A 14,182-nucleotide genomic window follows, 5' to 3' on the forward strand; every position below is an offset into this window, starting at 1 on the left:
AAGCAAAAGGGCTTTGTTAGCACTAAAAGGCAAGTAAATAACCCCCACCAGAGGTATAAAGTACCAGTAATGGCCTACAATTAGAGCTTGTGGCTTTTAATACAGTATGACTTTCATGGTCAAGAGATGTGGTCTGTCAGAAGCAAAGGGAAGATGAAAAGAAGTTGTGGTTTTTAATATGATAGAGGGGTAAGAGAGATGAGTGGAGTCTCATAGCTTGTGGGATGTAAAGTGAAATGTAATATTTCTGTCCTCCTTGAAATAATCTCAACAATTTAAAATAATATGTAAAAAAATATATCTTTACCAATACGCGTGTATAAAAGTAAATATAAATATACATAAAATCGAACAGAAAACAATCCATCTTATCCCACCCATCCTCTGTCAAGCTGCTCTTTTGTCTCCTGGGTGCCACTGTATGCCCTCTTTGAAGGATAATTCATTTTGTGCCATGTGTGAGAGTGGATAATGCCAGTGCTAAAGATGTTCATGACTCTGGCATCTCTAATTTATGGGAAGTTGTGTCCACTTAAAGACGCTTCTCTGAAAGCTTTCCAGTTGGAGATGACGCGACGACGTAATTGACCACAAACATAATGGGCTCACTTTAGTGATTAGGAAATGCGATCTTCACTTTAAGCGTACACAATTTGCAAATGACTCCAGAAATGTTCTAGTAGACCAGTGAATCAGTAAATATGGAACGCAGTGTAATGGCAAACAACTCACGGGGTTTAAATAATGAGGTTGCAATTTTGTATTTGTGCGACTTGAACGAGTGTTAAACACTACACATATATTTCTATGGGACCCAAAAACATCTGAACAAAATGGGACTGTTAAGTTTGTACAGTGCATATCATTTCAAGCATTTTCCCTTTAAAATGCTTACATTGAAATGCACTGTAACAAGTAGTAACCTGCAACTGTTACCTTAAGGAGATATTTTTACCTGGTTTAATGTCAGGGTTTTGCGAGCACAGAAGTAGATGAAGTGGGGATCTAAAATGCAACATTTATTTTAACAATTTATTTTTTTAAATATTTTCATTATCATTTTCATTTCATTTTCAATATTTAAGATATTTTCAAGAAAATATCAGGCAAAAGAGAACTGAAATATAGGGCTATAAATACACATAATAATGAGAACTATAACAAACAGGTGTGCACAAGGAGTAGGAGACCATGGTGGAGCCAGCAGAATGGAGATATTGAAAAAATGAGGTGGATCCGGATAAAATAGAGACCAGAGTGAAGCCAAAAGATGGAAGGATCAAGGTGGACCTGGAAGATATGTTGCATTCAGAAGACTTAGCCAGGACCAGTGGGAATGAGGACCAAGGCAGAGCCAGAGGGATGGAAGACCCATGTGGAGCTGAAGGATTGGCGAAAGTCATTGACTTTCACAAATCATCTGTTATAATTACACATAGTAATGTGTTTATATTAATAAAAGGTTTGGTTTGTAAAAAAAAAAAAAAGAGAGAGAGAGATTAGCAAATGAGCGGCCTATTAGGGAAATGGATAGTCAAGGCCCCTGGGGGCCACAGAGGAAAGGCAAGAACACGAAAAGGGGAGGGAAAATGTGGTCAAGGTTTTATTCCAGTTCTTTCACTCAGCAGATGCACAATAGTGAGGAACACTGGTTTATCCTGCAGCGGATCTCAGCTCAAAGCTTCTTCGGCTTGCACTTCTACACAACACACTTCTACTATGGCTCACAGAGTCCCGCACTTCATCGCTGACTTCTTCGTCTATGAAACCGCCAAATCTGTTGTGGTGAAGAGCTGGTCTGTTGGAATCATCAACCGTGTGGTCCAGCTGTTAATTATTCTGTATTTCATCTGGTAAGCTTTGATTATTTCCTCATTGCTAATATAAATTTAAACTCGTTTTAAACATTATAGTTGCAGTTTAACTGGGGAATGAATGAAGTGAAGGGCTGTTTGAGATTGAAGAGCAAAAGATGTAGTTCAACTTTGATTATGATGAATGTAAATGTTTTAAATAATGAGCTGGAACTTACAGATTAATAGAACGGATGAAATGTGTTTATATTGTGTTGCAAATGGGTGTATGTGCACCAGAATTAACAAAATATGAAGAAAAATGTATGTACATTATACATTTTATCACCGATATGTGTCACGTTGGATAAAAGCATCTGCTAAATGAATAAGTGTTCATGCATGGCAATCATGATGTAATAGAATTATCTATCTATATGAAAAAATATTAATATATGAAAAAAGTACATCTTATCACGGCAAGCATGATATCTATCTATCTATCTATCTATCTATAAAATTATAGTCATGATAAATTGTTTGATTTTCATAACTATGGGATTAATTGATATTAGCCTGCTTATTATTCATGAAGATTATCTTTTTAGCCAATCAAATAATCATAAAAGTATTTTCTTCTTCTTTTTTTATGACCATAATAATGAACATGCTTGATGACATGTTATGTGTGCATGTTTGTATTTTCAGCTGGGTGTTTATGCACGAAAAAGGATATCAGCAGCGGGATACGGGAATCGAATCTGCGGTCATGTCCAAAGTGAAAGGTTTGGGCAGATTTAACAACCGTGTGATGGACGTAGCAGACTATGTAGCTCCCCCACAGGTCAGCAAATGTACTTTTCTCAATGCTGAACTATGAAACCATTCACCCTGTCTCTCTGTAAAGTCTTGGTCTTGGAGGTGAACATTTCTGCACATTTTTTTTAGGGTGGTTCTTCGTTCTCTGTCATCACCAGCATGGTCATCACAGCCAACCAGACACAAGGACGATGCCCTGAGGTGACACATAAACCACGGCTGACTTGATATGCTCTCTTGTGTATTTTAACACAAACACTCACTCTCTTCTCTTCTCTTGTTTGTCAGACTGATCCTAAGTTTAAATGCACTACTGATGAAGACTGCATGAAAAAACTGGGCTCAAATTTAGGAAATGGTGAGTTCATTGTCTTCTAGTCTTCAGAGGCTGACATCACTATCAAGTCTACTAATGCTTATTAAAATTAGTTTTTGCATTATTAGCAGTGAAACATGCTTCAACAATGCTTCAGATGCTTCTCTCCTTTATCACAGGTATTATAACAGGCACATGCTTGAACAATAATTATGAGAGAAACACAAAGGGATGGTGTGAAATTGAAGGCTGGTGTCCTGCAGAAGATGACACAGTTTTAGAGTAAGATGTTTTTTTGGACTTCTAATTCAGATATTGTACACAATTGCTGTTATCTTTTAAACCAGAATAAACTGGATTAAGCATGGTTTAATGCTAGATGCATTAATTCATCTGCTCACTCTTAGAAACCCAATGAAAGAGGTGGAGAACTTCACCCTCTTCATCAAGAACAGCATTCGCTTCCCTCTGTTTAATGTCACTAGGTGAGTTTCATCTGTACTAGAATCAAAAACCTTACCGTTGTGAGAAGCCATTCTCTTATTTTTTTTTCTTTTTCTAAATGTAATCTAATCAATGGACAAGCCCCCTGAATTGTATTAATATATTCTCCCTTTGAAACAAAGGAAATTCAAATAGCCAGAATAATAATAACTAAAATATTATTATTATTATTATTTATAATATTGCTTCATACTGATGTCCTGGTTCCCTCTCTTCCCTTCACAGAGGCAATTTCCCTTCAAGCCTAAACAAGTCTTACATTCAGAGCTGTCATTATGACTCGGTGAACAATCCGTTCTGTCCGATTTTTAAAGTGGGAGATATCCTGAGACAAATCAATCAAAGTTTGGACAGCATTACTAACAAAGTAGGTCCATTCAGCTTTACCTCTCATCTGATCACTCATTAGATTTGCAGTTTAACAAAGACATCCATTTCATTATTTTTGATAAACAATCAACCATTCATTTAATCGACGGCCAAAGTTAAAATGTCTTGTCGTGATTGGCATGGTGTCACACAACAACAGTCTGTTCTGTAACCAAAAAGTAGTTATCGCAGAGCCATCAAGATCAGCTTAACATAAGAAACCCCTAGAGCAGGGCTTCTCAAATAGGGGTTTGTGAACCAAAATAAATGCTACAGGATTTAACATATAAACAAAAAGGTTTGAATGTAAGGTTAAATAAGATCGCATATACATATATGATAATCTAAATAATAATAACAATAATGTAATTGATCACAACAAAATACCTAAAAAATATTCAATATGTTATCTAACTTGCATGTCATGTGACCGTGAATATGCAAATGTATCGTTAAATTATTAAAATACTTAATAAAAATCTCAGGGGTTTGGCTGACAAAACAGTTTGAGAACCAAACAAATAATAACAAAATAACTGAGATTTACCTAGAGGTGAAAAAAAAGCCTCTCGATCGCCCCCTGGAGGAGGAAAGAAGAATGAAGCGGCTGAGAGAGAAACTGTGAGTGGACAGAAGCCACAGAGAAAACATAATGAAAGAAAATAAAAGAAGCAAGCCATTTAATATGATAAAGGAAACAACCTACAATACTGAGCAATGAGGAAGTGTATTAGCTGACGAGTGGATGATAGGCAAAAGCTTACAGCACCTGGTATTCCCAGGCGGTCTCCCATCCAAGTACTAACCAGGCCCGACCCTGCTTAGCTTCCGAGATCGGACGAGATCGGGCGTGTTCAGGGTGGTATGGGCGTAAACGAAAACTACAGCCACAAATGAACTATTTAAAGAAGATACACCGACAGCAACCCCTGGGGGTGGAGACTGGTAGGTTTAGGGGTGGAGATGGGTGGATTTAGGGATCAGGGGGTGGAGACTGGTACGTTTAGGGGTGGAGATGGATGGGTTTAGGGATCAGGGGGTGGAGACTGGTACGTTTAGGGGTGGAGATGGGTGGGTTTAGGGATCAGGGGGTGGAGACTGGTAGGTTTAGGGGTGGAGATGGGTGGGTTTAGGGATCAGGGGGTGGAGACTGGTACGTTTAGGGGTGGAGATGGGTGGATTTAGGGATCAGGGGGTGGAGACTGGTACGTTTAGGGGTGGAGATGGGTGGGTTTAGGGATCAGGGGGTGGAGACTGGTACGTTTAGGGGTGGAGATGGGTGGGTTTAGGGATCAGGGGGTGGAGACTGGTAGGTTTAGGGGTGGAGATGGGTGGGTTTAGGGATCAGGGGGTGGAGACTGGTACGTTTAGGGGTGGAGATGGGTGGATTTAGGGATCAGGGGGTGGAGACTGGTACGTTTAGGGGTGGAGATGGGTGGGTTTAGGGATCAGGGGGTGGAGACTGGTACGTTTAGGGGTGGAGATGGGTGGGTTTAGGGATCAGGGGGTGGAGACTGGTAGGTTTAGGGGTGGAGATGGGTGGGTTTAGGGATCAGGGGGTGGAGACTGGTACGTTTAGGGGTGGAGATGGGTGGATTTAGGGATCAGGGGGTGGAGACTGGTACGTTTAGGGGTGGAGATGGGTGGATTTAGGGATCAGGGGGTGGAGACTGGTACGTTTAGGGGTGGAGATGGGTGGGTTTAGGGATCAGGGGGTGGAGACTGGTAGGTTTAGGGGTGGAGATGGGTGGATTTAGGGATCAGGGGGTGGAGACTGGTAGGTTTAGGCATGGAGATGGGTGGATTTAGGGATCAGGGGGTGGAGACTGGTACGTTTAGGGGTGGAGATGGGTGGATTTAGGGATCAGGGGGTGGAGTCTGGTAGGTTTAGGTATATGTAAAATAGGAGGAGTTGGATCTTGATCCGACCATGACCTCTGGATCTTGTATTCTGCAGTGAGAACCATCTCTTTTTTCCCCCCTCATGTTCTGAGGGGGGAACATTAACATTTGTTTGTATTACTACTTCTTTCATGTTCAGAGTTGTTGCTCTTTATAATGTATAATCAAATATAAAAATAAAAACAAAACAAAAGCTAGAAAGAAAAGCATTAATACATTGTAAAACCCTTTGATAAATTGTTTATTTACTTAGTCTATTTATTTGACTTTTCAAGTTATTTTTATGCCCATCATAGACACAGCTTAGGAATCGTATTCTACGGCAGAAAAATGAATAAGCCTTTTACACAAAAATCATGTTTACAAGCCTATCGTTTACATCTCATGGCTCTATTTTTGAAACGGTGATTATTACTTTTTTAAAAGAGGACGACAGGCACGATTCATTTTACTGCTATATCCATTGTCTTCTATTGGATCCAAAACATGACTGACCTTCATAAGACTTTACAGTATTTCACATTCACTTTCTCCAGAGATACAGACAGTGATGCTTTATTATATGGAAGGTTTTACTTCTGGGACAAAACAGAAGTGAGCTAAATCTGATAAAAAAAATCTACCTTTGAATGCCAAGGTATGTCTTCAAAGTTAAAAATGCTCCAATAACAGATATGTAGTTTACAATCGAAGGCCTTGATGAGCTGCTTGATTCAATCAGGTGCATTTAATAAAAGGGTTGAAGCTAAAATCTGCTGAATCCTCAAAAACCAAGTGTGTCACCCAGTGTTTTGGGAGCACGATGTGTGCTAGGTTACCTTTCTTTATACACACAGTTGTACAGTTTCCAACATTTTGAAAAAAATAGCAAAAATTAAGGCTATAAACAGGATTTAACATATTAAATGCCAAGGGGTTTGAATATTTGAAAAGAAATGTTGTGTCGCTGTTTAAATCGAAATAGGCAAAATAATTAAAATAAAAAAATGAAATAATAATAATAATAATAATGTAATCAATTAAAAAACAAAACTAAAGATTTTATTTTAAATTGTACATGCCCATTAAATGACACCAGAGAAGCATCAGTTACTGAAAAACAAGTAGTGCTTAGATATTTACTGTAGAGGGGGAAAGCCTCTCGATCGCCCCCTGGAGGAGGAAAAAAGAATGAAGCGGCCGAGAGAGAAACTGTGAGCAGACAGAAGCCACAGAGAAAACATAATGAAAGAAAATAAAAGAAGCAGGCCGTTTAATATGATAAAGGAAACAACCTACAATACTGAGCAATGAGGAAGTGTATTAGCTGACGAGTGGATGATAGGCAAAAGCTTACAGCACCTGGTATTCCCAGGCGGTCTCCCATCCAAGTACTAACCAGGCCCGACCCTGCTTAGCTTCCGAGATCGGACGAGATCAGGCGTGTTCAGGGTGGTATGGCCGTAAACGAAAACTACAGCCACAAATGAGCTATTTAAAGAAGAGACACTACATGGAGAGGTCTGTATTCACACATGTCCCGGGCTGCAGCTACAAGACAAACAGCCTCCTTTCCCCCTCAAGTGCTCATGTCTTTTTTGTTTTCTAATGTCCATCAATGACATGACAGCAATTTTAATCTTCCACTGGAAGGTTAATAAGCCTTTCACACAAAAATCATGTTTACGCTGCATGGCTCTGCTTTTGAAACTGTGTTTATTACTGATATACTGTATGACTTTGCTTTAACACACCTTAATTATGACCGACCTTTTGAAAAATCGTTTGTAAATCTCTCATTATGCTATATTAATCACTAAATCTTTGATTCAATATTTTTGCCATATTGTCTTCTTTATATTAGCACAGGTTTTGTGACACACACAATGACACTGTATATGGGGAGGTTTTACTTCTGGGACAGAATTGTCCCCAGACATGAGTTAAATCTGATGAAACCTCCTTTTAAATGCCCAAGCATGTCTTCAAAGGTGAAAATGAAAAATATAGATATATATGATATGTATATATGAAGTTAACAATGTTGTTGTGTTGTTTGATGTGTGTGTTTTTTTGTCTGTCAGGGGGGAGACATTGGAATTAACATCAACTGGAACTGTAATCTGGATTATAATGTGATGTACTGCAATCCCAATTACTTCTTCACACGCTTGGATGCTGCTTTTGAGAACAGTGTTGCCTCTAAAGGATATAACTTCAGGTAACACATTAACACACATACTCATACATCATTCTTCTTTTCTGCAACAGCATCTTCTTTTTCTCCTTTCCAGGTTTGCTAAATACTATCAGTCCGAAGATGGGACCGAGCATAGAACACTTCATAAAGCTAAAGCCATCCGCTTTGTAATAATCGTGTCTGGCAATGTGGGTAGATTGTATAGCCCTAAATGCTATAAAGCAGCTTATGTGACATATGGACTTGTGAGTGTCTCATTTTGCTTATTTATTCGCAGGCAGGCAAGTTTAGCACTGTGCCCTTTCTGATTAATTTGGTGGCAGCTTTCACTTCAGTGGGATTGGTAAGACAGTTGTGACACATTAATGCTGGCAAAACTGCTGGTTTTAGGCACATAATATCTGACTGATGTATATTTTTGCAGGCTACAGTGTTGTGTGACATCATCCTTCTCAACTTTCATAAAGGGGCGGACAAGTACAAAGCAAAGAAATTTGAAGAGGTGCCAGAGATTCCTGATGTAAGTATGTAGAGATAAGCAGAGCGGTGTCTTATCTTTGTATCCTCTGACAGGTATCAGGCGCTGTGTCCGATTCAGCACACAACAGACTCTATATAGGAAGCCAGATGTCAATCAAAACATTGGAGAAGCGCTCAAACGACTCCGGGACCTTTTCTTTCGGACGGCAGGACCCGTAATTTCAATGAGACTTTCAAATAATATTCCTACTTCGAGATTTGTGCTTATTTGCACTTTCTTTTAGCAATAGTTTGTTTTAAATCTGTGAACCTAGGGCTGGATTTGTTTAAGAGTTTAAATCATAAAAATGTTTTGTCAACCCTGAACATGAGAAAACACACATCTATGCAAATACAATACCAGTCAAAGAATATTCTTATTTTCTGGATTTTAGAATAATAACCAAGTCATCGAAACTATGAAATAACAGAAATGTATGAGAGTTACATAGTAACCAAAAACGTTAACCGATAAAAACATCTTATCTCTTGAGCTTTACACTGATTTTCCATATATAATGGATAGTGCTTTACATCTCATTTTCACAAGAAATACACAACTTTTCACGATTTACTTATTTATTTTTTTGTCTACAAAATTTCATTTTAAATTGCTTCATGTAAAAAGTGAGAGCTTTAATCAAACCTTTGACTGACAAGTGTATACACAAACAGCAGGAGTAAATTAAATTACATATAGAAAGAACAGCAATTCATTCATTAAATACTGTACTAGTTCATCTTTTGAGCATGTAAAATGAACGAAGAAAGAAAATAATGATATGGGAGTATATGGATATTTTATGTGTCTCATGTGAAATATTTCTCTAAATCAGCTTGTTTTTCATTCTCTTGACTTTATTTACTTGAACTATGCCCTTGAGATTGTAAGTGATGTTATCTTGTAAAATAAATTGCACAACCTCTTTGCATTCTTATTACATTTTACTTAATTTTTATTTAAAACAAAATAATAATAGTGTAATGTAAGGGCATATCAAAATGATGCTGGCATATGGCAGTCTCGTTAAAAAAAAAGAAGAAAAGTTTTTCAGAATGTAATAATGATCATTTTCTGTGTCGCTCTCAACTCTGGAAGTACAGTCTCTGTTTGTGTGAGCTGCAGAATTTCAGAGGTGGAGGCAGATGTGAAGAGAGTTAAAATTTGTACTTTCCTCTTCTGGATTTTAAAGACCCAATCCACTTAGGGAAAGCAGGCCGAGGAGAACGCTTTTCTTCCCAGACGTTCTCATTGTTTTCATCAACATTATCATCATCAGGCTCTGGCAAATAGCTGGGTGATAAGATGATAACCTCCTCAGAGAATTGAACGCGCCGAGTATCTTCCATCCTCCTCTGGGAGAAGAGGAGAAACAATGACTTGATGGATTGTAATTGTGGACATTGATATGATTATAATTGATTCATGAATGATAGAATGTGTTTACAACAGATGCATCAACTGAATAGAATTGCCATTTGAAATGACCAGCTGTTGCAGGCCTGTTCATGCTGTTCAACAAGTTTCTTATTATTCTCATTAAGGCTGCAATTATTTGATACAGTAAAAACAGTAACACTGTGAAATATTATTACACACACACAAATAAAAAAACTATTCTATTGGAAACAATATATTAGTTGTTTACATAAAATGTAATTTATTCCTGTGATTGCTGAATTTTACGTATCATTACGTGTCACATGATCCTTCAGAAATCATACTAATGTGCTGATTTGCTGCTTGAGAAACATGTAATATTATTATCAGTGTTCTTGTGTCACATTTTAATCACACAGTATGACCGGCATGTCCGAAAACATATTTTTTTAGTGACGCACACCATAATAACCTCATTCACATGACAAGCTGAAAATGCAACACCACCCAACAATTAATTCAACAAAGGCACAAACCACAAGCATCTTAACATACTGTAGTAACACACATTACCTCTGTAGTCTGTAGTAACAAACTCCCTTTATGTTTAAAACCAAAACCTGATCTTAATATTGATAAGTCAGTTGTTAAAACTGGTTTATCAGAACGCACATAAAGCACATCCTACCTTTTTGACCGCAGTCTCCAAAGTGTCTTGAGAGAAGGAGTTGAGGGAAGTTGCAGATGAAGGGTTTGAAGGCTGTGCAGCTGTGAAAGAGCTGCCTTGCTCCTCGTCCTCCATGTCTTGTGTTGTGTGTTCAAACGGTTCCCTCCTTTTTGTCCAGTGCTCTCTTTTTCGGATCAGAGATCCATGGGATGTTACGGACAAACTTTTCATTGACTGAGGGAAAAGAAGGAAAGGAAACAAGAAAGAACATTTGTAATACTAATAACACACAAAAAAAGTATTTTTACTGCTTATAATGCTTATACTCTCACCTTAACATTTGAAGGGTCAGTGAGGGGTACAAAATCCTTTGTCCCATCTAGTGGCTGGTTATGACTGGGGCCGGACACGCGATTAGATGTCGGCTGTTGATCACTATGATCAGTTGTCTTTGATTCATTCGGATCAAGCTGGGAAAACTGTGATTGTCCATTTGATTGCTCATTGTTATGAGATCTGTTGGGGTTCAGATTGTTTTTTTGTAACAGGTCAGAAGTTTGTAGTGGATTTGTGAGGAGATCAGTAACACTCATTTGGGATGCCTCTGTTTATCGGAGACCATGTCTTGTGCAAAGCTCTCTAGTGACAGTTGTGTCAAACCTAAATGAGAATCATTTGCATCTTTATGAGTCTGTTTACTTGGCAATTCTTCTTCGTGTGATTGGTTATTAGTGTGTGTTAACTCGTTTGATTGCTCCGGTTTGCCACAGTTAACTGAGAGAAACTGAGCCCACTCCGTCCCACTGAAGATCTCCTCCATTAAATTAGAAGTAGTTCTAAACGAGAACAGACTTACACTGACAAGAAGAATGAAAGATCATGTAAGCAGAATGCCAAATACGACCAATGAGAACCACCTGAACCAGTACGTGGCTTTGATAGTTACAAAAATTCGTTTTACTCTTTTAGCCCTAGGGGGGTCATACATTCTTTCTCGATGAGACAGTTTCTCATGAAATAGAAAGTGATTAATGGATCACACACGTGGAATGATAACTATGTCTGATGCATATTTTTAATGTCATTGGCTGATGTGTTTACCTTATGTAGCTTAGTGAACCGGGGGCATCTTCACCCATCTCTTCATGATGGATTTCTGTCATCTCAGTGAGTGCTCTAGGTGTGTCGTTCACATGGATGGGCACCAATAAAGAAGAGCGATTATACTGAATATAAGCATAAAGGACAATCACTTTTAAAACAATTCTAGATTTTACTTGTGCTTGCCCTTATGCTGAACTGATTGAGTGACTGAATGCTGGCACATTGTTGTAAGGTTGCTAAAGCATTCATGGTGGTTTTAGCATTAATTGCTAGGGTATTGCTAGGTGGTTCCTAAGGTATTCTGGATGTTTTTAGCACAGTAGGTGTGTTCCATTTGAATGTAAGTGGACTTCAAAGTGGACTTAGAGTATTTTGTCATCTTAAGTGAGATTCCAGTCTGAAGGGAGCAAATGTGTTTAGTTTGAAGGCCATAGGGAATAAGCTTACATTGATATATCACTACATAGGAAGTGGAGAAGGAAATTTACCCACCAGCCATTGCACATCAGTCCACTGTGGCTCTGGCACTATTATTGAGTTTAATTAGTCTCAAGTGCAATTTGTAAGCGTACACCAATGTGCCAAACAGATTTTGAGCATTCGGTCATCCCATTAATAGTCTTGATACATGAGGCTAATTTAATATTTTTGCAGTGCTTGGCTCACTGTATTAATGTTAATGTAAGTAAGCACCACTAATAGACAAAGAACTTGTACCAAACTGGCTTGACTGACTCCAATACTCACTTGTACATCATTCTGCACTTGTCTTTCTCCATCATCTCTTTGTCTGGTCAGTGTGTTTCTGTGTCTCTCTCTCCATCTCTCTTTCACATTCTGAGCCCACCTTTTAGCATCCCCCCACTTCTTTCTACTTGTCTTTGGCGTATTTCCTGATTGCTCATTAAATCTGGTGCTTTCATTTCTCTCAGTCCCAGTACCCCAACTCCATGTGTCACTTTGACCTCTGACCTCTGGTTTTTCCTGCACTGGAGATGGTGCTGTTAGCATTGGAGCTAAAAGATCAGGAGGGTTTTGGAAGGATTCTGTTTTGTATAATGGTGGCACATTCGAGCTGGTCTCCCCTTCTAGAGAAAAATGTTGCTTCTTCTCTGGCCCGGGCATCTGATCGTCTCCAACCCAGGAAGTGACATCACCTGTCCTCTCTGATGTGAAGCGATTGTGTTCCCCCCAAATCAATGGTGGGCGTTTAGGTTTACCAGAGAATCCTGAGTTGTGCTTACTGATCCTTTTGACAGGTTGCTTAAGAACAGAAGTCAATGCATGAGAAGATTGTTGAGTCCAAGGCTTCTCCCATTTATTCCAGACTGATGTGAATTCATCCTGCTCTTTACTGTTGGAAGAAAACCCAAACTGATAAGTTGTCTTAGATGAATCTTCCACTGGTTTAGCATTACATTCTCCAGACGGACTCCATGTTTGTATATCAATGAATGAGCTTCTGTTGGTCTGAGAGTTCAGTCGTAACTTCTGAAGCATAGATTCCAGTAAGGTATGAGAGTCTGAGACATGGTTCAATACTGCCATTGGGCTTTGTGGTAGGCCTACCACATGCGCACCCATGAGTAGAGACAATTCACAGATATTAGGTAAGTGTACGCATTCAAGCAGACTCACTCATGACAAGCAGACTTTCACCCATGATAGTTATTGGTAGAGCTGTACAGTTCCATATATCCTTTATTTATGTCCTCATGTTAGTCCACACAAGTATTTATGTCCATCAGTCATTCAGATCCTCTTGTTTTCCATCCGTCATGTGAGCTCTCAAAACTGTTTGATCCTTTCCCGAGTGTTGCAGAAGGAAAGAGTGTCATAAACAAAAGTGCAAAAGCCAGAAAGAGGTGTGTCCAACACCCAGATGGACAGGTAAGACAAGTGTATCAGGATGAAACATTTAGTATTTTTGTCATTCCCTCTGACCAGCCGCTAAATGACTGAGACACTCTGTCTTCTTGAGAACATTTTGACATCTTAATATGAAGTCACTGCTTCAGAATGTTAAGTAATTTCATTTAATTGGTCACCCATTTTCTTTTAAGCAGTCAACGAACTGCAATTCTCAAATGCAAATTCTAAACTAGTACACCAATTAATTGTAGTAAATATGGTATTTAGGTGGATCACTCTAGATTTACTTTCATATTTATAGAAAGTAAAAAAGAATGAAGTGTAGTTACAATGAAATAATTATGGTAATCTGAAATCACACATCAGATTCATGATGTAAAATTATGTAACCTTAAGTTAGATAAACAGGTGTTGTATCAAACAATTCATATTCACATCAAACAATATCATGTTAACTTAAACTAAAATACACACTATTACTTTAAAAAAAAAAAAAATTTTATGTACTATGCAAGAGTATAATTTGGCGTAAAAGACCCTTAATCTAAGCAAATTTTGAACGGGTGTTTATTGTAAAGTGAGAAAGCGCCTCATTTAATGTTTTAACATAAGCAATATGAATCGTGAGATGGTGCTGCTTTCACATGAATTGTATTATGATTAAAATTGAGAGGCAGAACCTGTTATCTCATATTTAAACTCTTTCTTTACGCATTTTTATCATAGATTTGTATGCTGCTCGTTTCATGTACGTATA

General features: G+C 38.3%; 2 protein-coding genes and 2 non-coding genes across 5 annotated transcripts; 1 reads left to right on the forward strand and 3 right to left on the reverse strand.

Moving 5' to 3' along the window:
• The first annotated feature begins 1,097 nt into the window (after nt 1-1,097).
• LOC132113979 (P2X purinoceptor 3-like) lies at nt 1,098-9,333 on the forward strand. Its single transcript, XM_059522078.1, has 12 exons — nt 1,098-1,853; nt 2,502-2,637; nt 2,742-2,813; nt 2,901-2,970; nt 3,108-3,210; nt 3,336-3,413; nt 3,658-3,799; nt 7,767-7,903; nt 7,977-8,070; nt 8,160-8,225; nt 8,307-8,384; nt 8,456-9,333. Exons 1-12 carry the CDS (start codon nt 1,507-1,509, stop codon nt 8,579-8,581), a joined length of 1,449 nt encoding a protein of 482 aa, XP_059378061.1. The 5' UTR covers nt 1,098-1,506; the 3' UTR covers nt 8,582-9,333.
• On the reverse strand, nt 4,559-4,677 carry LOC132114383 (5S ribosomal RNA). Its single transcript, XR_009425305.1, has one exon. It is a non-coding gene; the product is annotated as a 5S ribosomal RNA (ribosomal RNA).
• Nucleotides 7,033-7,151, reverse strand: LOC132114382 (5S ribosomal RNA). The gene has a single exon (XR_009425304.1). It is a non-coding gene; the product is annotated as a 5S ribosomal RNA (ribosomal RNA).
• A 149-nt stretch (nt 9,334-9,482) lies between the features above and the next one.
• On the reverse strand, nt 9,483-13,467 carry LOC132113978 (uncharacterized). Of its 2 annotated transcripts, none has more exons than XM_059522077.1 (5): nt 12,301-13,467; nt 11,551-11,675; nt 10,782-10,965; nt 10,471-10,683; nt 9,483-9,757 (listed from the first exon to the last, which is right to left on the reverse strand). In XM_059522077.1, the coding sequence occupies exons 1-5, from the start codon at nt 13,135-13,137 to the stop codon at nt 9,560-9,562; spliced, it is 1,557 nt and encodes a 518-aa protein (XP_059378060.1). In that variant the 5' UTR covers nt 13,138-13,467; the 3' UTR covers nt 9,483-9,559. The 2 variants fall into 2 exon arrangements, with proteins under 2 accessions (XP_059378060.1, XP_059378059.1); XM_059522076.1 differs by having other exon boundaries at nt 12,289-13,467.
• Nucleotides 13,468-14,182: the final 715 nt, after the last annotated feature.

This window comes from Carassius carassius, chromosome 33, assembly GCF_963082965.1.
Source record: "Carassius carassius chromosome 33, fCarCar2.1, whole genome shotgun sequence".
Classification (NCBI taxonomy): domain Eukaryota; kingdom Metazoa; phylum Chordata; class Actinopteri; order Cypriniformes; family Cyprinidae; genus Carassius; species Carassius carassius.